General features: G+C 38.1%; 2 protein-coding genes and 2 pseudogenes across 2 annotated transcripts; 2 read left to right on the plus strand and 2 right to left on the minus strand.

Moving 5' to 3' along the window:
- Positions 1-391: 391 nt before the first annotated feature.
- Positions 392-4057, plus strand: LOC137723365 (probable serine/threonine-protein kinase PBL7; annotated as a pseudogene).
- A 691-nt stretch (positions 4058-4748) lies between these two features.
- On the plus strand, positions 4749-6677 carry LOC137722008 (protein NUCLEAR FUSION DEFECTIVE 4-like). Its single transcript, XM_068461016.1, has one exon. It carries the CDS (start codon positions 4749-4751, stop codon positions 6675-6677), a length of 1929 nt encoding a protein of 642 aa, XP_068317117.1.
- Positions 6678-6791: 114 nt separating this feature from the next.
- On the minus strand, positions 6792-13759 carry LOC137723751 (uncharacterized; annotated as a pseudogene).
- An 8495-nt stretch (positions 13760-22254) lies between these two features.
- Positions 22255-25127, minus strand: LOC137723427 (glutathione S-transferase L3-like). The gene is made up of 10 exons (XM_068462624.1): positions 24978-25127; positions 24788-24856; positions 24378-24438; positions 24008-24094; positions 23803-23901; positions 23607-23712; positions 23450-23526; positions 23225-23332; positions 22642-22722; positions 22255-22540 (listed from the first exon to the last, which is right to left on the minus strand). Exons 1-10 carry the CDS (start codon positions 24986-24988, stop codon positions 22538-22540), a joined length of 702 nt encoding a protein of 233 aa, XP_068318725.1. The 5' UTR covers positions 24989-25127; the 3' UTR covers positions 22255-22537.
- Between the last annotated feature and the right edge of the window lie 1287 nt (positions 25128-26414).

The following is a 26414-nucleotide window of genomic DNA, read 5'->3' on the forward strand; positions in this document are numbered from 1 at the left end:
ATTTTATAATCTGAAATAATAAGATTACAAAGATAACTCTTTCTATTCTCTCTTCTCTTTTTTCTCTCTTTTCTCTCTTACTTCCGTTTCTCTTCTCTGCCCTGTCTTGTGCTCCCCTTATTTTATAACAGAAACCAACTTGTTTTGTTAATCAAAATAATTGGAGAAACTTGATGGCCAAGGTTGGAAGGCACTGAAACCAACTTGGTTGACAGCTATCTTTATTCTTTTGGTTGAGTGGACATCCACTGATTTACAACAGGTCGAATATTTTACCGAAATTTGGTGTCCGATTCTCAAATATATCTCATGACACCCAAAAAAGCAGAAAGAAAAACCAGAATTGGTGGAATAAAAAAATGTGCTTACTTATAAGTTCCAGCTTTTCGATATACAAATTTACAAGCTCTCGTTATCTGAGTGAGTAGCTCGTGTGGGGTTTTTGCTTTAGGGGAAGTTGGGGAAGGTTTGAAGAGTCTCTGTGGAGACTGCTTTTTCTAACTGCTGCTTTTTTCTCTTTTTGAGTCTTTGGCTTCTCAAACGGTAATATAAATCATGGGTTGGATGATGATTCCCTGTTCCGGTAATTCCAACAGTAAAGCAAAAACAAGGAAGAAAAGGAAGAACAAGATTGAGTTGCAGGATAAGCCACTTGATCAGATCAAACCCACTTCAGGTACTTACTGGTTTATCTAAATTTACCTCAAACTGTGCTGCTGGTGATTAACAGATGAATTTACTGGCTTGGTAATTGTTTTTATCCATCTGGGTTTCTTTTAAATTTTGCAGAAGATTAGATATTTCATGTGAAGTATTATTTTGTTCAGATTTTAGTATGCAGATTAGTGCCTTTGAGTAGAATTTTTCAAAATTTGAGATAACTTTGGGATTGAATTTGATAGGGTATGAACTGTTGTTGTAGTTAAATATGAATTATGATGGCACATCATACAATGCACTGGTAAAGAAGGAATCTTTGTAGCATTGTTACTCCTGGTATTGCATATAGCCACGTAGGATTGTTTTCGGTTAGCTTGGCATCATCCGAAAAATCCCGCTCAGTCTTTATTACAATTTAGGTTGGTTATTTTCTCCATTGTGAATGAAATCACTCTTACTTTTTTTCTAATAAAAGTTCTCACTTCTTTTCCATGTTTGATTTTAGGTTTTTCAAAGACTAGTTCCATTTTGAGTGTCAAGGAGGATCCAAAAGATGGAGGGTCTGATCACATTGCAGCACAGACTTTTGTATTCCGTGAATTGGCAGCTGCAACTAGAAATTTCAGGCCACAATGTCTTTTGGGTGGAGGTCGATTTGGCCGAGTATTCAAAGGACGTTTGAAAAGTACAAATCAGGTTAGTCATGGTTGTCTTTTTATTTCATTGATCATGAAACAAAAATGCAGCCCGAAGATGTTTTACGAGTGCTTTACACATATACGTGTGTGTAGATTGTTTGAATTTTTTTTTTTTTTTTTTTTCCTTTTTTGGGTTGGGGTGGATTGGGGAATGATCATTTTGAAATTTTCTTCATAGACTACAGATTGCAAAGCATGGGATGAAGATTCTAGCTCACTAGGAGATTTACGTTCGAATATGCATTCGATGTAGTTGGTCAAGGAATTTGAAACTTATCGTTGTGTTTGGTGTAGGTAGTAGCTATCAAACAACTTGATCGTGATGGATTACAAGGGAACAGGGAATTCCTTGTTGAAGTGTTGATGTTGAGTCTTCTTCACCACCCCAATCTTGTTAATCTTATTGGTTATTGTGCGGATGGAGATCAAAGGCTTCTTGTTTATGAATATATGCCCCTAGGGTCATTAGACGACCATTTACATGGTGTCTATAGCCTTTTGCATTAACTTTCAAATTTCAGATGCTTCTTAACCTTTAATGATTCATTAGTTAGCTTTTCGGTGGAACTGGTTTCATAAGCTTCTTTTGCAGATGTGTTACCAGGTAAGAGAGGACTTGATTGGAATACACGAATGAACATAGCCGCTGGGGCAGCGAAGGGATTGGAGTATCTACATGACAAGGCAAGTCCTCCTGTTATACACAGAAATTTGAAAAGCTCCAACATAATGCTCGGTGAAGAGTATCATCCAAAGCTGTCTGATTTTGGTTTAGCCAAACTTGGGCCTGTTGGGGATAACAATATAACGGTTACGATAAATATTGGATATTGTGCTCCAGAGTATGGAATGACAGGGCAATTGACTCTTAAATCAGACGTTTATAGCTTTGGCGTAGTTCTTTTGGAAATTATAACAGGCAGGACAGCGATTGACAATACCAGAGGTGCAGGAGAACAGATTTTGGTTGCGTGGGTAAGAAATTCCGTTCGGTTTACATGTTTCATATTCTTTTAAGTAATGAAGCCTTTTGAGCTCGTTCATATTCCCTTTTTTTTTAGCTCTTTCGTATTCTTAATAATATAACTGTTGGAGAACAATTTAGAAACAACAAAATAACAAAAATACAGAATCAAAATACTTATACTTTATTATTCAAAACTACTTGCAATACAGAATACAATTACACAATAAATACAAAGATTATAATAATACTAACTTGAATGAATCGAAGGTAGAGGCTAACACAAAAGCTATGTCATTCCAACAGTATTTTCGTCCCACTCTTGTGCTTGTGGTTCTACAACGTCTGCCCGACCAAGATACAATTACCTAAATCTACAACCCGCACTGGATTATAGAATTCTAGCGAATTGCTTTGTATGTTTACTCTCTAAGAATTTTGTACGAAAGAAAAAGAGGAAGAAAAGATATATTTGAAGGAACTGAGGACTCCAGTTATATAGGCTCTTTCATACCTCTTCAAACACCATAAATCTACAACCCGCACTGGATTATAGAATTCTAGCGAATTGCTTTGTATATTTACTCTCTAAGAATTTTGTACGGAAGAAAAAGAGGAAGAAAAGATATCTTTGAAGGAACTGAGGACTCCAATTAAATAGGCTCTTTCATACCTCTTCAAACACCTTTTGGATGTATCTGAAGCTATAGAGTTGTGTCTATTAATCAAAACGTTTTTTTATTAATTTAATTAAAACTAATTCATTAATTTAATTAAAACTCTTCTCAAGGCCCTTGTCTTGATTAATTTATATTAATATTATAGTATAATCATCAAGCTTAATCCACACAATTAGTGGCCCAAACCTCAATTCTCATTCCAAATAGTCCAACATCCAATCCCTAATAAAAAGGACTTGAGCTATATAGGCCTTTGACAAATTGTTGTTTCCCGATGTGGGACAATGAGAGCTCAAAACTCCATCAATGACTGGCCATCAATAAAGAATTCTACAAATCAGAAATTATTCTGATATTTAACACTCACATGTTACTACTTTGTTTTTTCAGGCAAGAACCTTATTTAAAGGCCGAAAGAAACTTTCGCAAATGGCAGACCCAACGCTCGAGGGTCAGTATCCCCAAAGGGGGTTGTACCAAGCTCTTGCAGTTGCGGCAATGTGTGTTCAGGAGAAGCCTAATATGCGGCCAGTTATAGCTGATGTCGTCACAGCTTTGACTTACCTTGCTTCACAGGAGTATGACCATGAAACAGAGCCAGTCCAAGGCTCCCGTCTTGCCCCTTGTACTCCCCCTAGAACCAAGAGGGATATTGAAAAGGAAGCTCAATTGTGGTAGTGGACATGCCAACCATCGCAATGTTATGATAATACCTGATAGATGCTCTTACGGTATGGAGTCTGAACTGATATTTATCGTGGATGATAACATGCCATCAGATCCTAATTCTGAAGGTTTCTTCCCATCTCCATTTCGTGTCTCATCAGTCATCATCAGAAAATAGTCTCTTCTTTGTTTTTTCTTCTTGAATATATACAGAGCCGGAATTCCGTATTATATATTTGTGTGCCTTCTTGCAGTAATTTTTCATTTGTATTTTTACATCTTTATTCTTCAAATATCTGTAGATCCCGAGGTTTCGTTTCATACTACCTCCTCTTTTCAAGTTTTTTGGGGTATAGTTCTGCTGTGTTGTGTAAAGTGTAATTTCCAAACCCTGTCAAGATTGCTTTGTATTACTTTTTCTTTCGTTCGTATGAAAAGCCTGTGGATGCTTGGAATGAGAAGTGTTTGTATATGTGAATGGATGGATGAACTTGGCTTAGAGTGCCAGGCAAGTTTTATAAATAATACACAAGATTTATGCTTCGTTAGACTGTAAATTTATCTGTATTGCGTATGATTATGCTTATCATTTGGAAAAATACTTTACCATGAGAAATAAACTATTTATTTTACTTCCTAATTTTACTGTATCTAGCACTAGCTGTTTTCTGGAGTATGGGATTTTGCTGCAGTTTGGTGGTTCTGAGGCTCCTGAAAATGTGCAACTAATTTGACGAAAATTATATGGTGCTCTAGGGTACCCTATACTTTTGGATTTTTAGCATTTGGATCATGGTCTTTGACCAATAATCTAACGGTAAAAACTCCGAAATATACTAGAAAATCTCCAAATCTTGTTAGAAAAACGTAAAAAGATAAAACTAATTATTAAGAATTTTTTTTTAAGGATAATGCCTAAGAATTCCGATAAAGAAAAAATATAAATGCCAAACAAAAACAATTTTCCAAGTGAATATTGATTTTTATTTCTTTTTTTGGTAGCAAGAAATAATGTTTTCATGGTAAAACATGTAATCCATTTGCTAATCCTCCCAAACCAAAAACTGAGAGCTAACTAAAATGAGTGAGGCACCACCAACACCATCAACTGGGTGCACCGGAAATCTACCGAGTTTCGTACTTTTCGCGGCAAAAAGCCGATGGTTTTCCGTTTTCGCTTCGTTGATGGTGATGTCCGGTTCAGGTACAATTTATCTGTTTGGAACCTATTCCAAAGAGCTCAAAACCACCTTTGGCTATGACCAAGAAACCCTCAACCTGCTGGGGTTCTTCAAAGACCTTGGGGCCAACATCGGCATTTTCGCTGGCTTAATAGCCGAGGTAACACCAACGTGGCTTGTGCTCCTCATTGGGGCTGCCATGAACTTCTTCGGCTACTTCATGATGTGGTTAGGCGTCAGAGGAAAGATCGCGAAGCCGGAAATCTGGCACATGTGTGTCTACATGTACATTGCAGCAAATTCTCTGAGCTTTGTGAACACAGGAGTTATGGTTACTTGCGTCAAAAACTTCCCACAAAGCCGCGGCATCATGATTGGCCTCCTCAAAGGGTACATCGGCCTCAGTGGGGCTATCATCACCCAAATATATCTAGCATTGTATGGATTTCAGGACAAGAGAGCTCTGATTCTTCTCATCGGTTGGCTCCCTGCTGCAATCTCAGTTGTGTTTCTGTGCACGATTCGTCCAATAAAAATCACAGCAGCTGTTGAAAATCAACAACAAAAACGACTACACAAAGTGTTTTTTCGCTTTCTGTACGTGTCGATTGTTCTTGCCTTGTTTCTCATGGCAATGACTTTGACTCAGAAATCGGTTGTCTTCCCCCGGGTAGCCCAAGCTACGACTGCCGCGGTGGTTTGCTTCCTGCTTTTGATTCCTCTCTTGATTATCATCAGAGAGGAGTTAGTCAGCTGGACACTGACGAAACAAGAACCCCGTCGAATAGCCTTAGAGGAAACACAAGAACAAGGACAACGAGATCAAGGACCACAAGAACTAGAGTTGGATCAAGAGATCAAGCCGAAAGGTACGTCGTTCTTCTCAAACATTTTCAAGAAACCACCAAGAGGAGAAGACTACACCATTTTACAAGCAATCTTGAGCATTGACATGCTACTCATATTCATCGCAACATTATTTGGACTTGGATCGAGCTTCACTGCTACCGACAACCTTGGCCAAATCGGCGAAGCTTTGGGTTACAAACCTCAGACCATAAACACATTTGTGTCACTCATCAGCATATGGAACTTCTTCGGCCGAATCTTTTCTGGTTTTGTATCCGAAATCCTACTGACAAGGTATAAAATCCCAAGACCCCTTATGCTCACTGTTGTTCTTACACTAGAAGGCATTGCCTACCTTCTCATTGCTTTTGCATTCCCTGGTTCCCTGTACATTGCTTCAGTCATCATCGGGTTTACTCTCGGCGCTCAGTTACCACTGGCTTTGGCAATCATTTCTGAAGTTTTCGGGTTGAAGTACTACTCCACCCTCTTCAATTGTGGACATTTGGCGAGTCCCCTCGGGAGTTATTTACTCAATGTGAGGGTCACCGGAATGCTCTATGACAAAGAGGCAAGGAAGGAGCTTGCTAGGCTGGGTCTGCACAGGATCAAGGGCCAGGATCTAACATGTATTGGCACTCGATGTTATAAGCTGTCGTTTACAGTTTTGACTGCAACGACACTTGTTTCAGCTCTCGCTTCACTTATTTTGCTGATGAGAACGCTTAAATTCTACAGAAGTGACATATACAAAAAGTTTAGAGAGAATACAGAGAATGTAGTCGAGGCAGTGCATACAGAGAATGTGGTCGAGGCAGTGCATACGGATAATGTGGTCGAGGCAGTGCATACAGAGAATACAGAGAATGTGGTCGAGGCAGTGCATACGGATAATGTGGTCGAGGCAGTGCATACAGAGAATGTAGTCGAGGCAGTGCATACAGAAATGGCTTCATCATCTCCGGCTCCGACCCATTAATGGGGGAGAGCCGGGAATTACAGTTATTCTTATCCGGTTTTCTGAATCCAATAAACAAAAGAAAGAATGTTCCTACTTGCTGGTAATGAAGATGATATCATTAACAGAGGCCAAAACTGATTTTGAACGTCATTATTGTAAACAAATGACTATTAAACAAAGAACTAATATGCTTTACATTCTGACCGTCTAGGGGTGAACTGAACCCGCTGCTGAAAATTGACAAGTCTACAGATTGATGGATGGCTTCCCTCAGCCACCAGTATATAAATACAAAGACGAAAGCAAACAAAGACGTGCATAGGCAGCAGCTGCTTCAATCTCTGTTTCATGGCAATGAAGGGGGTATCCATCACTTTTCTGCTACCTGGTCTTTCCCTTCCTCGCCAGTTTTCTCCTTTGGACTGCTCGGTTCTCTCTGTTGATTCGGTGATTTCAGGTCAGTGGATCCCTGTAAAAAAAAGAGGGGGAGGGGTTACAAACAGAAATCAAAATGGGTTTAGAAGCATGCACCGGGTTAAGATTAAAAGAACCTCAGCTCAACTATGTCTTGGTATGAACATAACGGGCACCAGCGATCAATACAGAAAATGTAAAACTATATACCTTATTTCTGTCACGCCAACCAAGTCCAAATGATAGAATGCCCATCTTTTTTGTGGTGTTTCCCTGTCTGTTCCCAGCCCCACGAACCACTTTAGCTTGATAAGGTACTGTCAGAGAAATATATGGCCCAGTAGCACAACCAATGAATTAGTTATATTACTTAGACAAATGTATGCGTATACAAAACCAATACTGTACTAAGAGTGATGGAAGAGATGACGGATTGCAAATTTTCATTGTTAAACCGAAACAGATGATGGAGTGTTTTCATTGTTAAACCGGAAAAGGGATTATGAATGAACATATACAACAGCTGGGACTCTATAGCATACCAAAAAACCATCATATAGCTCATTCTAGAAACAGATATTTTCATGTACCTTGGAGAAAGCGCTTTGGCTTGACCAGATTCATATTGCAATGTAGCCTCCAACATCGACTCCGCTACTTTTACTCTCTTTTCCATCTCAGTACGTGAAGACATAGCTTTGTCATATTTTTCCTGCATATACGCTACTCTGTTGAGAAATAGATATATTCATGTTCTAAAAGATGGAAAACAAATGACATTCAGATTATGAGATCTGGAGTTTCCGAAGAAAAGAAAATGAAACAACCTGCCAAGAAATTAACATTCAACTTTCTCATTCAGCCATTTTCTTTACTGTGATGCATTATACAAGAATATATGGGTTTCTTAGAAAGCTAAGAGGATAATGAGATGGTGCATGATCCGAGAATTAATTAAAAAACTGGGCACAATTTCCTTTAATGAATAGCTGCAAGGAATGCTAGAAAACGACCAACATTGTCTTCTAGGTAATATTTTTTCCAACTAAGAGCAAGAAAGCTTCCAAAATGTTAGGAGATGGCTTCAAATAGGCATCCCAATCTAAAATACATTGATATAAGATGCATCCCATAAGCACACTAATATATCAGGACGTCAAGGAAAATAAAGGTACCTGAAGCACATTAACTCACTTTTCTGAGCAGCTGCTTCTTGCTCGGCTCTTAGTCGGGCATCTTCAGTAACCTTTTGCTCTTCCTCCATCCACATCAAGACCTGGACAGGAAAAAAACCAAGTGATCATCTTCCCTCTGCTCTCCCCCCATCAAATGACAAAACGAGTTAATTTAAACCTTAAGCATTGCAGTCCCTTGCTCTGTCTTATCCGCAAGGGCTTGCCGTAGCTCAGCCACCTCTTGCTCCAACTGCTCAACCTGCAGGACTATGAGCAGGTGCTAAATACCATCTCAAGGAGAATATGAAAGCACTTTTTTTTGTAGTAAGACAAACTTTAAAAGCATTTTCACTAGGTTTAGAATCCAGATCTCCCCCTATTTCTTTTCTGACACAATCTTGAGGTTCTGGATGCGATCGCTTCTACGGTTAGGATTGACACAAAGTTGTTTGATGTGGAAAAAATAAAATACAACTCCTTATCGCTTCTATTCTATGTTTAGGGATGAGTACACACAAGGTTGTTTAAGGTGAGGTAATAAAAAAACAAGATGCAACCTCCCTCACATTGGTAACAGAAAGTCTAAACACCACAATTCATCATTACTGTTGAACCTAACCCTTTCGAATAATATAAATTCAGAAGATTGAAGATAACCCAACAATTCATCTGTCGCTCCAGAACATAATCAGTAGAAACTAGCATAGACTTCACACCAATATATTATAGAGTACATGATTGAAGATAGCGAAACAACTTCAAGTGTATTGTGTTGACTGATCCTAAATGCCTATTCATCAAGAAGTTTTGAACTCCTGGAGGAAGGGGTTTAACTAAAGATACTGTAAAACAGCACCATCTTTAGATCAATAATTGGACAGATTTCGTCATAGGCTAACATAACAGATTTCTTCGACATGGAACATCAGGAAAACATAATACTAGAAGAACAGTAAGCTAAATCAACAGTAGAATTACCCTTGCACTTAATTCTCGTCGATTATCGAGCTCGACTATCTCCATAAGTGCTGTCTCTAACTCCTCAGCCCTGGAAAGAACAGGAGCCACGATGAGCACTTTAATCATTATTTCAGAAGTTATAAAAATAAGATCACAATATTCCAGGAAAAAGGCAAATTGAAAATTTCACTAATTGCCAGTTGTCTATTATAAAACGAGTAATTTAGAGAACTATGCATGAGACTAATCCCTTGAAGTTTCACAATGACGATGGCAAAAGGAAAGAAATGCAATTAGTGAAAGAAAACAACGGCAACAAAAAAGTCAAACATGATGTGAGATTCTTAAAAATGACAGGAAAATACCCCCCCAAAACTGCAGAATTTTAAACTCCTAAAGTAGCGGGTCACCTAAGTAAAGCAGATCTTTTCTCCTCCAGCACCCTGCATACCTCAACCTTCAACCAATCGACCTGCACAAAAGCTGTCAATCATTGAAACTTAAAAAAGGAGTAGCACAGTGGTAGCCTATATATATCTTTCAACAAATTACAAGTGGAAAACCAATACGATGACCTATAAACAAAAAGTGCAGTCTGGCCAATTAAATTATAAAATGGAAAGGATGAGACGCCTCCAACGAGAGAAACTATAAGCATGTCTGGAAAGTAGTTAACTAAAGCAAACATCACACCCACATCTCAAAATAGCGCTCACAAAGCAAAGCCCCCACCATACACAACAAAAATAAAAATAAAAATGCTTGGTTTCAATAAGACACTTGACAGACGTTAAAATCTAATGCACATCAAAGAATAGTTTTAGGTAAAGAAGCAAAGAGAAAGCAACCTGATCCTGAATATCTGGTAAAGAATCTACTTCTGATACAGTTAGGCCACTAAGGAATTGATCCAGATTACAAGAGCCATATTTCGAGCGAGATACATCTCCATCTGTACTTCCTTCTTCAGTAGGACCTCTCTTCTATTATGCTAGGATCTCGCTTATAACTATACAGCTTGGATGAGAGTCCTTTGGAATCCTTCCAAGCCTGACCCTGTTTAAATCTTTCCTCAACTATTGCTAATACGGCTGGCCGGTGCTCATCTCTCAACTCTTTCAATCTACTTTCAGTTATAGCCAAAAAACCCATTCAAGCAGTCAAAACAAGTTGGCTGCTATCAAATGTTGAGCCAGCAAGAGACTGCAATAAAGTAATAGCATCTCCTGCATCCTTAGTGGTAACTAACGCTGGCCCTGCAGGAACATATAAATAGTAAAATGGCATTCCTAGGGATAGATTGAAAATGCAACAAAATCATATCTTCTGAATTTAGCGTTAGTAGAATTGCGGCAGAGTACCATATAACTTCATCAATGCTAGTGCTGTTCAAAACAGCATAACACGATTTCCTTCAAACAGAAGCACATCCCAAACTCAAATAACTGAAAATCAAAGGAAGCAACAAGAAGGTAGATATTTTAGAACAACATGATTTCAGCATGATTTCAACTCGTTCTTGAAACTGAGAACTAAAGAGAACAGTTCTTCAAAGTTTTTAAACACCACAAGGTACATGCCACATAAATCTTACCACTTTCCCAAGGAATCATATTCACAAATATGGAAAGGAACCAAGGTCCAATGATCCATCCCACCTAGACTCCTAAGAAATCCAGATGATTCACTGCCACAAGCATAGAGGGAATGAGAAAAATGCTGCTTCATATAAGGTAAACGCCCCAAAATTAAGATTACTAAGATGATTATTAGAAGTTCACATACCCAATTTTTGAAATTTTTCTCCCACCAATTCCTCAAACACTAGTTGGTCCACCTGATAAAACAGAATAATTACTTTTCATGAAGATTAGTCATAACTGAATCCTCCATAAGTACTACAACTGTTGGAAGTGTGATAAAATAAATTGGTGAATCGGAATGGAATCATATATATTTTTGCTCAAAAACTCTAAACCGTGACAACACACCTGAGATTCTGTCATTTCCTCAGTATAGTAGCCATCAAAGTAGTCATGAATTATACCAACCAAAGTCCTATAAGAAACAAACGAAACAATTTAAAAAGTGAGACAGATTATCATAGAACACCTGTATACAAATTGGTAAAGAATTGAGATGATGTAGTGTTCACATAGATTATTTCCTTTAGCCAATATCTACAACTCTTTCAACACAAATTTGCATAATCAAAACAGAAATAAAAACAGGATTTATACAGCCGACCCCACTTAGTGGGATAAGGCTTTGTTGTTGTTGTTGTTGTTGTAAAACAGAAATAAAAGCATGCTATGTTCCATAGATAGCCAATCCACAATGAAGAAGTTACTAGAGAGCATCCATTTTATTAGGAAAAAAAATTAAAAAATAAAAAAAAAAAAAAAAAAAAACGGTTGGTAGAGATCGGGGATATAAGCTCTGAAAGCCTACCAAAAGGCATTTTCCTCAGGCCTCAGAAGTAACAATAACCCTGCAAAGAAATTCATTGCCTGCATATATTTTAGTACCGAAGTAATAATAATATTGACAAAAACAGTAATAGCTACGATACTTATCATGTCTGACAAAAAGTGAATGCAGGTCATTGTATTAGTTGCTCGAGTTGTACTTAACGGAAGGCCAGCATAAAACCAATTTAACTAAGAAATAAGAATATATGTAAGCCCTTGAAAACAAATTGTTTTATCAACAAAAATAAAGGAAATGAGAATTGAACTGATGTGTTCCTCTATAGAGTTTACAGGTAAGTCTAATAAAAAAGGAATCTAAGGCCAACCACTAAATGGGACTGATCTCTTGCAAAGATTCTTTACAGTTTAATTAGTGTTTCCATTGGGATTTAGAAGTTAATTTATCCTTTGGGAGTGGGGGCACTAGGCCAAAAAGGACTTTCCATCCATTCAAACAAATGCAAAATAGAAAGTCTGATGAATTGCCCCAATTACCTGGCAATACCCAACAGAAGGGTTATGACGAACATAAGCTAAAAGTAAACGCCTCAGCAAATTCCAACCATTCTCGTTCAATGCAGGACACCCTGGAAATGTACATGGTATGTCCTGCAATAAAATGATAACATTTAGTTCAGGGAGAAACCCAGATTGCAATGCAAAGCAAAAGAAGTAGCACCTACGAATTGAAACATAAAGTCCAAGGCACATGCATCTAATGACCTTCTCAATCTGCCTTCTCCATTTTCTGGGAACACCAGATGAGTTGTCATTATCCATGCTTGCACTAGTATTTATTTCTTGAGCCAGCAAGTCTTAGTAATATTTCTCCACCTGGCGGGCCTTCACACCTACAAAAGCTTGCCATACCTACAATGAAAGATTTAGAAAGCACTGCACTTCCTCTCAAACAAGTTATTTAGGTAAATCAATCAAGTTGAAAGCATCGGTTTTACCTCTCACCTGAGATCCCTTGGCAATCCGCCATGAACAAGGGACTCGAGTTCTAGTTTCCCAGGAAAGAAGGGCTCTGGAGGGGCCCCATTAACCCTAGCTTCCTCTATCCCAACATCAACAGCCTCTCCTGTCCCAGCAACTTTCTCACCATCAGAGTGCCTATCACTTACAGAATTTTCTGCACTGAAGGCATTCTTACTTTCATTAAAAGCATCGTCAAGACCAATTTTATCCTCACAGTCATCCTTGGAAGCCATTCGTGAAGAAGCTGCTTCTTCTATGAATGGAAGATGGTCCTTATCCACGATTATCTGCTCATCTTTCATATTTCTTCCCTTCCTGACACGAACGCTCATCATATTTTCAATGGAACTAAGAGATGATCTAATAAGAGTCCACGTTTGGACCTCAGATGTCTCTGTTTGTTCTAAAAGTTTAAGCTCCTTTTCTGGATCTCTTTCTGATGAAAGATCAGAAGCAGTTTTTTTACTAATTGTATCATTCCCTTCCTCACCACTCTCACAAACTGTCTTTGCTTTCTGCTCAGTAGCTTCAGCCTGCAATTCCTCTTTATCTGAATTCTCAGGAGTGCACGATTGAGAAGATTTCTCTACACTTTCAAGGAAGTACTTCCACTTATTTGATCTTTCCTCTTCCTCCTCCTGATACCATAAATATATCACTAAACTGAACAGTCAATATTTCCTTAATTTAGTCCCTTGACTCTGTTTATTTCAACGGGAATACTATTTCAACAGAAGGAAGTCCTAGCAATAGAATGTGCAAGCTTCCATGTCTTTAAACTATTACAAAACTGTAACCTTAGGATCATACACCATGTCACTCTACTTCTCTATAAAGCGTAAAGTTAATTAAAAATCACATCTTCCTCCTTGCAAAAATTTTAGTAAATAATAAATCCCATTACAAACACACAGATAACATCAGTTTAAAGTAAAAACGATGTCTTTTCCACATCTCTACTTATTGAATTCAGAGTTAGTTGATCACATGAGACTTGAATGAATGTTAAAACAGTTACAAAGGCATTTCAATGCCACAAGATGCCCACAAAGAACGAAATTACCTTGTAGATATTGAAGTACTCTCTATATCTTTGTACATGCCGAAGGTGTCCATGTCGAGATCATATTGTCTATTAATCTCTTCAACTCAAAATATAACAATTCAAAGGGTGTGTGTATATATATGCCATGAGTATATCATTTACGAGCATTAAACCGTAGGGGGAAAGAAAGACCAAACATAAAGGCTGCACTTTTCCAGCATTGTGAATTCAGAAACTTAATAGAAAATAACCAATAAACTCTACAGACCTGGAATCAGCCTCCAACGAGCGCTTACTCATCAAGGACAACAACATGCTTCTCTAAGATTTTCAATTCTACTGCCCATAGCTCTCATTTTCTTTACAACCAAACTCAGAAATTTAAACCTTCCGCTACATTACACACTCAAAGCAAAAACAAAAATCAAACATCTGCACTGCGAATTCGCACAAACCCTAACCCTAATTTTCCTCAAACACCATAGATTACCACACAACTTCATCAAAAGTCAAGCGAATCCTGAACCTCACCAAATTCAAGACCAACCAATCTAAGCAGAATCGAAAAATCTTCAATTAAAAAAATTAATTTAAATTCTACAGGTGAAATTCCAGAAACAAAAAAAAAAGGGATAATTGATCCACAAGTGCAATGAAACAGAAGAATTTGGGTGTGAAATGACTCGGTCACCCTGTGTTCCGAATTATCTGGGTGACCGAGTCATTAGTAATTAGTAATGAATGTAGGAGGATGTATGATGGAGGTTCCCATGTCTATAGACTTAAGTATTAATTAATCAGATATTACAATCCTAATCCTAACTTTGATTCTTGAACAACCTTACAACCTTAATTGGAAAAGCTCCAACAAAAACCACACTTATAAAATTCAAATGAAAAACGAACTTTGAACTTACTGTGGTCGTCCAAGAGCACTATATTTCGTTGTTAAATTTTGAACTTTGAACTTTGAACTTACTGTGGCAAATACATATGCTTCGTTGTTAAATTTTTCAAAAACTTGAAAGAGAAGGATACATAAAAGCTTTAGGGTAGAAAATCATATATGATTAATATATGCGTGTCAATGTGTGTGTTTCCATACAAAATAACAATTTTCATGCCCAATTACAAAGATGAAAAACTTGTAAATCAGCACAAATAAATTGTTAGAAGTTTAACATGGGAAAAGGAGATGTCGAAGCAATGGATCCATCTCAAAATTTCATTTGTGGGTGATTAATTAATTAGAAGCAATTTGCCTTGGAGGGGAGTAATTAAGGAAGGAAAAAGAACTTATAATCTACATATAGAGTGGTTCATTTACAACTTAAGCCAATGTGGTTGGACTAATCTTTTCATTTTAATTAGTCCTCAGGGTTTATGAACCTATTTGGAATGCTTTTAAAATAACCAAAAACATTTTTAAAGTGCTTGAATTAAAAAGTAAAAGTAAAAGGAAAAATACTTGAAATGCTTACGAAAGAAGCACGTGTTTTCAAGAAGCGTTTAAAGTACTTTCTCAAATAAACTTGCTTTTCTATTTAAATTTCGATGTAGCTCTAGATAGAAGCATTTTAGTAGAAGTGCTTTTAACTAAAAATAATTTCTAAAGAAGTAATATATTTTGTTAATACGTGTTCTTGAATTTTACAAAAAAAATTGCAAGTCACACCTTGAGAAATATGGATATATATATTGTGGCACAAAAGGCAACAAACATATTTTTTTTTTTCTTTTTGAACAAAGGCAACAAACATAATTTTGTGTTATGAATAAAATGAAATTGTACATGCAGAATAATCTAATGCGATTCATGTTTTGCTTTAATGCAATTAGTCTTAGTCGTTGTCTTCGTCTTCATTGTCATTAGGGATGATCAGCTTAACGAAAACCTGCAAAGCATTTTCGGGCAGCCAGTCCTGGAGACAAAGCGAGTGAAAACCACCGTGCGTAAAGTCACAAGGCATCACGGTGGCTTTGGCACCTCTAATGAGTTGATATTATATTATATATTTTGTCATAATCTTAGTTTTGATATTTTGCATTATATTTCCAATATAGGACATTTGACTTCCTCTAGAGCAAAACATGATCAAACGGACGAACTTTGAAGTGTTTCAAATTGAAGGACGCTCGTGATTCCCTTGGCTTTTTCTGGGAATGAAATAAAGAAGCAATGCGCAATGCTGGAAAGTGACATTTTTGGGCTTAATTGAGATTTTTGGAGCCCAAGATGACCATTGTTGGGTTTGTGGCCTTCTAGAGAAGTGTTCTTCTGAAAATAAGAAGGACATGAACCCAACATAAGTCATCTTGGGCTCCAAAAAGCACAATTAAGCGCAAAAACGTCACTTTCCAGCATTGTGCACTACTTCTTTATTTCATCACCAAAAAATAAGAAAAAGCCAAATTTTGGACACAAAGAAGCTAGGGACTCACGAGCGTCCTCCAATTTGAAACACTTCAAGGTTTGTCCGTTTGATCACGTTTTGCTCTAGAGGAATTTGAATGTCCTATATTGGAAATATAGTGCAAAGTATCAAAATTCTCACAAAATAACAAATAAATTAATAATAAAATTAGGACAAAATATAAAGTATAACATCGACTCATCAACCTCCAACTCTTCCAAGCATATAGAACACTTTTGGTGATCGTCAGGACTAATAGTCACTTTCGTCATGGTGTCTACCTCGGCCTTAGATGCTGCTAGGAGATCTTCATTGACATTGTCACTAGTCCCCGGATCAGTAGACTAACATACATACTGACACCGGGGACTCTACCAGACATCACCGTAAAGATAACAGATGCCTCTGCCTTTTCATTTGCATGATTAAGCCCTACTTCAAAAGAAGACATGGTTTTGCTAGCTTTTGTAGTTTTCTTTTGAGAGAGACGAAAGAATATGAAAAGGGTTAAGTGGGTATACATAGGAAGGGAGGGAAGGGATTGATTTGTTGTTACTTGGAGAGCAGGTCACATATGTGTTAAATCTATTTTAATTAGAAAAATCGATTTAGGGTTCGTTTGGTAAGTCTTTTTATATGATTGAAGGCACTTTTAGAGAAAATGTTTTTGGTTTTAAAGCACTTGAAGTGCTTCATGCTAAAAGCACACGTTACGTGTTGTGGATGCAAATTTCCACTGTCTTCTCTTTTGACAAAAATGCATCTGCAAAATAATAAAACCTAAGATTAAGGCCAAAAGCCTCACTCGCCCATGATGAATGTGGGTGTGGGGCTTTGGCCGAAGAATCTCCGATGCCAAAGTTAGAATTTGAGAGAGAAAGTGTATAGGAATTTTTAGGGAGAGAATGAACTAGCATTTTAGTGGGAAAGCATGGCTATTTATAGGGGAGTGGCCGACCCTATTTGCAGAATAGGGGCTGGCCACATATAGTCAAATTGTGAGTGTAATTGCAAGATATTATGTGAAATGATATCTTGCAATTAACTTGGCAATTAACTTGGCAATTAATCCCAAATTGAATAGGAAAATTGAGAGTTACCTTTTTAGTGAGGATTTGATGAGGAGTGATGAGAGGGTTTTGAATAAATACCATTTTGATCACCTTTGGCTCTTCCTTGATTGAGCCATTATTGTGCGTTACATGTGCGTGGGAATCTCGGTGTGCCTCGAAGGTAATTTTGTCCTTTTAACCCAAAAGTACACGTGTCGCCTCTATAATTTTCTTGATTATTTTTTGCTCCACAAATGCCCCTACACCTGCTGGGATGCTCACATGAAAAGGCAGCAGGTGTAGAGATCTCCAACTTTGATGCAAATTCCCACTTGGACTTAGAATTAGATTCTTCTAGGAAAGGGAAATAAATCACCTCCAAAGCCTATTTAAGTCTACCTTAAGTAAATCAACTTCGGAGGGCAATTATGGATTCCTACAAGAAAGAGAGAAAGCTAGAGGATATTTGTTCCCCCTCCTCTAGCACTCTTCTTTGTTTGCCCGTGCAAAGAACCATCTTTCGTTAATTTCTTTGTCTTCTTCGCATTGCACCAATGTAATAAAAAAATTTCTTTGTCTTCTTCTTGGTGGTGATGTCGCAGGGTAGCTGTCTGGGTCGTGCGGCACAGGGCCAGAAGTCGGCTTGGCATGGATCGAGGAAATGTTGTGCCAGGGGCCACAACTTGTGCTACTCAGCTAGACTGAAGCCAATGGCTAGCTAGGCATGGGCCGAGGAAATGGTGTGGCATGGACTACGGTTTGGTCTGCCACGTCTGGGTTGCTTGCCAAGAATGAGGAAATTGCTTGAGTTTGATTTCTCAACTGCCGTAGATAGAGCAATCAAGGATGAAGCTGCCAAGATCGAAGCTGTTGAAGATAAAGTGTCAGATGAGCAAATTGTTGATGCAAAGTGGTTGTTACCCCTTGACCATTTGATGCTTAGTTGGTCTTCAAGTATTCGATCTTTTGAGCTATGTGGTCTTCTCGCACTAGAGAGCAATTAGTTTATCCTCTCACACTAGAAAGCAGACCCAGATGGGTGTCTAGGAATTAGTTTACCCTCTCGCATTGGAGAGCAATTAGTTTATCATCTCATACTGGAGAGCAAACCCAGATAGATGTCGGGGAATTAGTTTACCCTCTCGCATTGCAGAGCAATTAATTTATCCTCTTGCACTAGAAAGCAGACCCATATAGGGGTTTGAGCAGTTGTTGTAGACAACAGCTACGCCAGGCTTATGCATAACTTCTTGAATCTTGATTGAGAATAAAGAAATGGATCAACTGTGCTGAAAGGTAGAAGTTACATAACAAACTGGATAATCCTCGGTTTACAAGGTCTTGTTCGTTGAGCTACTTGAGACTTCGAACTTATTTGGAAAAGCCTGAACGGGTTCAGGGGTGATGGAGATTTTCCCCAGCATTCCATCATGTTACTACTTGATGAAAGTCAGATGTTTCCTTCTTTCAAAGTTGCCCATAACCTGAAAGTGCTCAGACCTAGCAAAGATGATATTAATTCGCATTGCCTTTGATGAGGGTTTAGTGTTGGCTTCCGCTATTTCTATAGGTCGTAACGTTGACCTGTCAAGATACTCGTCGCACCGACCCTCATTTGTCAGCTTCTCAAGGTGCTGCTTCCACTTCAGGCAATAGTTAGTAATATGGCCTGGTCCTTAATGTAATACGCAATACATTGTATGATCTTGCCTGGTAAGATTGCCATTCATGGGTGGCAGCAGTTCGAACCAAGGTTCGTTCTTGAGCTTACAAAGAATCTAGGCGATTGAAATTGTGAACTTGGCGAATGTTTCGAGCGCTGAGTCTTCTATAGTCGGGGAATGTTCCATGCACTTCTTTTTTTACTCGTTTGTGCTAGACTGCTTAGCCTTGTCCCATAGTATGTGCTTCTCCACCAAAGCATATGAAGCTGCCAGGGTTAGTTATTCTCCCATGATTAATTCTTTGAATAAAGGGTGTTCAGTGAGAAACCTATTTCTAAATGTTGTTGTTGTTATGTCTTCGTTGCAGCCAACAATCTTGGTCTTTTCCGCTTTGAACCTCTTGACATAGTTATGAATTGTCTCCCAAGGGTCTTTTACGATGCTGAAGAGATGGTCGAACATCATTTTGATTGAGCAGTTAGACGAATACTCCTTAATGAAAACCAAGAAAAATTTGTTGAAACTCTAGATCGACTGTGACGGCAGGGTGTGGAACCAGTCTTGCACCTCGCTTTGTAGAGTTGTGGCAAAAATTTTGCATATAAACACATCATTGTTTCTATAGAGGATCATGGTACTGCATTAATGCTTGAGATGCCGATCCGGATCTTCGTCTCCCTTGTACAAAGTGAAAGGAGGCATAGTGAACCTACGAGGTGGATATGTCCGCTTGATCTCATCCGTGAATGATGACTTGCTTATGTTGGTCATGTCTCATCGAAGCGCCTCGTTATGCTGGAAATTGCACAATCGTTCGGTCATGAGCCTTTCAACTTCTTCTTGAATTTGCCTCTGCTAGGCAGTGGAAATTTCAGCTGCCCCCGATCATGACATGTTGGTCTAGGACGATTTTCCCTATATTTGCCCTGTCTATGTTGTGGCTACAGTGCAGGTGGCACATTCTTGGCAAGCGAGTGGGCTGTTCACAGGTTGCCGGTTAAACTTGAACTGAATTGAGTGACTATTTTTCTCCGTTCGTCGTGCTGCCTACTCCTATGTGAGGTAGAGAATGCTCCTTACGGGCCTAACTGTGAATGAACATTTCCCCTAGAAGGTTGTCCATGTTGATAATCGAAGTGTGGCCTCAACCGTGAACATATCCTAATCTGTGGGCTTGATTGGGAGTACACACTCCTCTGCGCACTAAGGCGAGAGTATACGTTATCCCAATGACCCAAGTGGGAGTGTAAACTGCCAGAAAGCTCTGTTCGTGGCTGGCTGAGGGGCTGCTTGACGGGACGCTGCTAGAGAGGTTCATCGTCTACCCTTATCCTACTTCCAGACACCTCGTCTGAGGCACGCTGCACCTCGGTACCCTGCAAAAGCTGATTCACTAAGGTCGTCTGCTGCGCAAAGGCGCTTGTCAACTCTATAACTTGTCGGGATAAGTGTTGTTCGCCATGCGAAATAGAAGGGCTTGGATGGTAGGTTTCACCATAAGTGGTAGAAATGTAGTGGACTCCGAGTGCAAAATTTGAGCCGGGATAGGTCAAATCCGTAGAAACTCGGGGTGAAAATGCCCCTGGTTTAATTGTTAGTCCAAAAATCTAAAGGCATGACGGTCGAACCAATCGGGATCACCAAAGAGGCCACGGGAGTGGGTTGGATCTGTGCTGCTGGGTGGCGGCTTGGGTTGAGAGGATCGTTGGCGCAGATTAGGCATGCGATGTGCCTTGGGCTTGCACTACTGGGGTAGCGACTTGGATCGGCCATGACAGGCCTGGCTCGGCTGCCTTGCAGCTTGGGCTACTAATGTAACTGCTCCCTACTTTCTGTGGGCTTGCTTTCATAGAGCTAACCCACTCGCCACTGCCACGGTCGTCTTCGTGGCTGCTATAGTGGTGGTGCTCTATGGTGGCAAAGTTGTTCCTCTTGCCATCGTGTTGAGCCTTGTGGATCATCATGGTGGGGCTATGTCTCGTCCTTCATCATTCGATCCAGATCTTTGAAAGTAGGAAGTTCCTTTCATTGTAGTTTTCGAATTTCCCGTCATTGTATTTTTTTTCCCTTACCTCTATTCAAAGAACTAAAAAAAATTAGGAATAAGAAAGTATGAAAAATTTACGAACGAATGAGAAATGAGAAACTTTGAATGTGAGAGTCTTCTTCGAGCGTGTGAATCAAACTCTCAATGAAAGCACCAATTTGTGGATGCAAATTTCAGCCGCATTCTCCTTTGATGAAAATGCACCTACGAAATATAAACCTAAGATTAAGGTCAAAAGCCTCACACGTCCACGATGATTTTTGTTTTGGGGGGGGGGGGGGGAGGGAGGCTTTGGCCGAAGAATTTTCGATGCCAAAGTTAGAATTTTAGTGAGAAAGTGTTTAGGAATTTTTTGGGAGAGAATGAACTAGCATTTTAGTGAGAAAGCATGGCTATTCATAGGGAGTGAGCGGCCATATTTGGAGAATAAGGGTCGGCCTCATATAGTCAAATTGTGAGTTTCTTGCAATTAACTTGACAATTAATCCCAAATTGAATAGGAAAATTCGGAGTTACCTTTTGAGTAAAGATTTGATGAGGAGTGATGAGAATGTTTTGAATAAATACCATTTCGACCACCTTTGACTCTTCCTTGATTGAGTCGTTATTATCCATTGCATGCGCGTGGGAATCCTGGTGTGCTCCGAGGGTAATTTTGTTCTTTTTACCCAAAAGTACACATGTCACCTCCATAATTTTCTTGATTATTTTTTGCTCCACACGTGCTTCTTGTTACTTCAAGTGTTTTTCCATAATTAACTTGTATTTTTATTAATGTTTGGTTCGAAAAATATTTTATCTAAAAGTACTTTCAATTGTTTAAAAGCACTTGCCAAACAAACTCTTAGTAATTTCCATAAAAAAATAAGGAGTTAGTTTTACCGAACAATAAGGAAAACCATTTAACCCGCACTAGTAAGTTCAGTTTAGTAATTTCCCTAAAAGATAACGAGTTAGATTCCCTAACCAATAAGGGAAGCCATTTAGTCCAAACTAGTAAATTACTTGGGACAAATTTTTGTGTAGCGGGAACACTTGCACATGTTGTACTATTTCACCGGTTAATATAGTGAGTGTCAAGTTTTTCAACTTTGATAGTACAGTAATAAAATAAACAAATAAATATACCCATTATAATTTGTATGGAATAATGACACAACATAACATCGTTCTGATCATAATTTTTTTTGGTTGGAACATGCAATTTGTTGATCTCTTCCATCTCAGATTAGCATATGTATTTTTTATTACGACGTGATATGATATTAGAAGCATTTTGCCTTGTTTTATTTGGAGAGTAGTGTACAAAAAGATAGTGAACTTCGACTTATAAAATATATATAAACATTTGGCCAACGTGGTTTGGACTATATTGTTTGGTAATTGTCGTTCTTTGCTTTGCAAAAGAACTTCCCTCTTCCGAAGAAATTGTTGATAGATTACGGGAGGCCAGACCCGAACACCGAACACCGAACAGAATCCGATGACCCGAATTTTATTCATGTAACAAAGACACTTATACATATCCAAATACACACCGGTCCGTATCTATAACAAGACTACATAATGTGCATACATAAATAGGCTGACGAACAATCTGTTGATGGGCTCAGCCACTTATTTATACCGAGTCCGCAGCAGAATATTTCACAGGTTTACTGTAACGAAAAGTATTCCGCAGAGGTTAGCAAACCAGCATAATGAATAAAGAACGACTGAGCACAAATTTCGTAATTTAGGTCAGCAAAAGAGAATGTACCACTAAGTGCTTCTTGAACAATGCAACAATCTCCTTTGGATCAGCTTTGGTTACCTTGTATGCCTCAATCTTGTTGATTTCCTGCACAAGGATATATAACCATACTAATCACCATCTTTATGAGATATATTACAGAGGAGCGCGTCCTCTATCAAATCCGATTTTAAGATAGTGGTTAACGGAGTGCTTTTGCTTAGAGTTCTTGCTCGGAAATCACTTGAACAGTTAGCTTAGGTCTGGTTTGGTACTGAGGTGATTCTGAAAAAAGCTGGTATCAAAAAAAGCTGGGAGCTGTTTTTGTGTTTGGTAAACATTCAGCTTCAGCTTTCTTTCACAGTTTTGGGTGAAAAAAAACCAAAAACAAGAAGCTGCAAAACCTAGCTTTGAAAAACCAGTTTTTTTTCACATCTATTTTACATAAAAGTTTACCAAACACTCTGCTGCTTTATTTCACAGCTACTTATTCTCACAGCACAGCAGAAACAGCTTTCTTTCAAAGCACAGCAATACCAAACCAGCCCTTAGTCTCATGAAACGTTTAAGTTTGTTTTCAAATATACAATTCTATGACTTGTTAATGTACCTCCAAGAATGCTGCTAGTTTAGGCCTCCCAGCTGTGATGTCATACTTGAATACGTCTGATAAGAAGGCTTGGAACCGCTCAACGAACGGGATATAGGCTATGTCCACCTGAATATCACGAATTCTTATCCATTACTTATGCACTTTATGTGCTACTACTAGCTCATTTTATTAGAAATACAAAAACATTAATTGGCATGTAGATAAATTGTACATTCAACTTACCAAACTAAACTGACCCAGAAGATACGGCCCATCGTCAAATTTCTTAAGAGCATTTTCCAAGTAATCAAACTGCTCATCTGATGTAGATAACCATATTCAGTCAGTGTCAATTCATCAACTAAAACAGTCACTAACGGGAGAATCTTCCAAGTCTTACCAGCTGCTTTTACCGTGTCTCCTTTCAATGAGCGAAACAAGGACCCCACGAAGGTATCGACATAAGTTAATAATTCTTTGCCAAACTTTTTTCTCTCAGGGTTGTCCTAAAAACAATTTCGCAGCATCACTCTGGTCAAATTTGTGAGAGACAAAGGCATGTTACTTGAGGCACAATCAAATTCTGGATATCTTACATTGGGGACAAGTGAAGGCCCTTCGAAGTTGTTTTCGAGGTATTTGATCAGGTCAAGACTCTCTCCAATGACTTTTCCATTGTGCTCCAGAGACGGCACCTATAAAAATAATCAATCAAGAGATTTATCCAGCTTCACCAAATTTTCCACAGATAATCAATGGCAGCAAAGAAGAAAGAACACAAATTTTTGTTCAAAATTATACCTTGTTTCCAGGGTAGACCTTTTCCTTGTACCAATCAGGCCTGTTTTCAAGATCTATACCGACTAACTTAATCTTGTCTTGCAAACCCTGCAACTCAAAAATTTCAACAAAAACAAACAATAAGACATGGGTTCTGATTAATTCTCAATTTACCAATTCATGAAATGATTAAAATCAAATAACGACGACATATCCATCAAATATAGCCAACAGAAAAACAAAATCTCGAAAAAATCATTTCCGCAATTGGGATTTGTATTTCATCATATTAGCCAATTTCTCAAACAACAAATTGAATTATCTTATAACAGGATCATTGCCAGAAGCTCCAAAGGCAGAAAAATGGTGAAAAAAAAAAAAGAGAACAAACCTTGTAGTTCCTAGTGATCCAAACCCGTTGTGCAAATGGACATGTGTAATTTACGTACAACCTTCAAAACACAAAGCAACCAATACACATCAAAACATGGTAATCAATGAACAAAGCAAAACTCAGTGACCAAAACAACAGTACCAACTGAGAAAAATGAAAAACAAGGTGACCAAACTTGAAATTCGGACGAGAAACAAGGCGAAAACAGCCAGAAAAATGTGTTTTATCTACGAGAAATTGGCTGAAATGATCACACTACAAATTTTAATTGCCAAAACAATCAGTTTTCAGTATTTTATGTCGTCAATGTATGATCAATATATGGTTAGTATTTGAATTTATCAGTTCAGCAAATGGGATTTGTAATCAATCATTTCAGACCAAAAAAGTGGAGGAAAGAGGGAAACCTTGTAGTGCCGTCAAAGAGAGGAGGTGGGGAGGAAGTGGAATCCAACTGTGGAGGAAGTTCCTCATGCCTGCAACACCCAGAAACAAAAAAAATCTTGGATTAATTATAGAAACAGTAAAAAAAAAAAAAAAAAAGAAATTCAGATGAACCCAGAAAAAAGAAAGGCCTAGAAAGATGAGAAATCGTACTTGTACGCCATTTTTGGTCCTCTGCAGTGATTTTTGTTTTGTTTTTGGCAATCAGAATTTGGCGCAGAATGTTGTCTGTGTACAAAGTGGGTGGTAGTTTTATAGGGGACTCGAAGGTGGCGGTGGAGTCGCCGCTCGCCAGCAATGACGAAATTGTTGTGTTTTATTTTATTTTTTTTATTTTTGTCAAAGAAAATGGCTGCTTTGCTGTTTACTATTCGTGCGCGACTTTGGTGGTGCATGATACGCATCGGGGACTTGATTTCTCATCCGTTGGATTTTGAGTATCTCGTACGATCTGGGTTTTCGTGTTGGTCGGACGGTTTGAGAGGAGAATTGGGGATGACGACTTTATCGTTTTAATATTGTGAACTAATAATCCCGCTATTCAGCAGTCAGTCTCTGTGGCCACGAAGTCGGGGAAGAGTCTAGAATCTTGGGTGGAGTAATGAGTGTCTATTAAAAAATCGCATGAAGTCGACTTGCATGGAATCAAAATATAATAGAGTATCATGCTTTGGTGAAGGATGTCCAATAAGATTACCTAAGTCGAGCAACTCTCTTTAGAATTTGAATTTCAAACAATGTGAAGAAAATTAGGAGCAGATGAATGTTGGAGTTTCCTTATGCATGCTCTCTAACTACTGAATAAAATGTCTTAAAGAGAAGTTGTCCTTGTTATCTTTTATGAAAATATTATCTCAAGAAAAGGACGTAGTTTTATAATAGTTACTTCATAAGAAAAAAAAATATAGAAGCAACAACTTAAAATAAAATATAAATTAAAAAAAAAAAAAAAAAAAAAAAGGGCATACCCACATGTTACAGCAAACCTGAATGCTTCATTCTCAACTTTTGATGATCAAAAGCTAATTCATTTTGCTCAGAATTTTCTCCTTGTCAACACTTGGCACTTCAAGCTCAACTCAGGCATTATATTCTTGATATGCATTGAAGTAGTGAATTTTATCAATTGAAATAAATTGGTAGTTGCCAAAAAAAAAAAAAAATGGTGGAGACGAGGAGGAATATGGTATATAATCATGTCTAGTTGCTAATTACATTGTCTTTGGTTATACTGGTTGCGACTGCTTTAGTGGAGAGAGTATTTTCTACTATGAATTGTGAAAAGTTCATTGCGTAATTGAATGAAAGATCAATAGTTGAGTGAAAGCATGGTTGTTTATATTGAGAGCAGTGTTTTTCTTCCATTGATAATGAAGTAATAACGTTTCCAAAATATGAAAACGCGTCATGAACAATTGTTACTTGTTCTATAAATTATGAATGATGAAACTACAGTTTAATTTTTAAGGTTATTATACATTTAAGAAATGTTTGTGAACTTTTACATATGATCCTGCTAAATAATTTTTCCTGGATTTGCCACTGAAGAAAATACTTAAATGTGATCATCCTATCACCACATTCTGTTAC

Source organism: Pyrus communis, chromosome 17 (assembly GCF_963583255.1).
Source record: "Pyrus communis chromosome 17, drPyrComm1.1, whole genome shotgun sequence".
NCBI lineage: Eukaryota > Viridiplantae > Streptophyta > Magnoliopsida > Rosales > Rosaceae > Pyrus > Pyrus communis.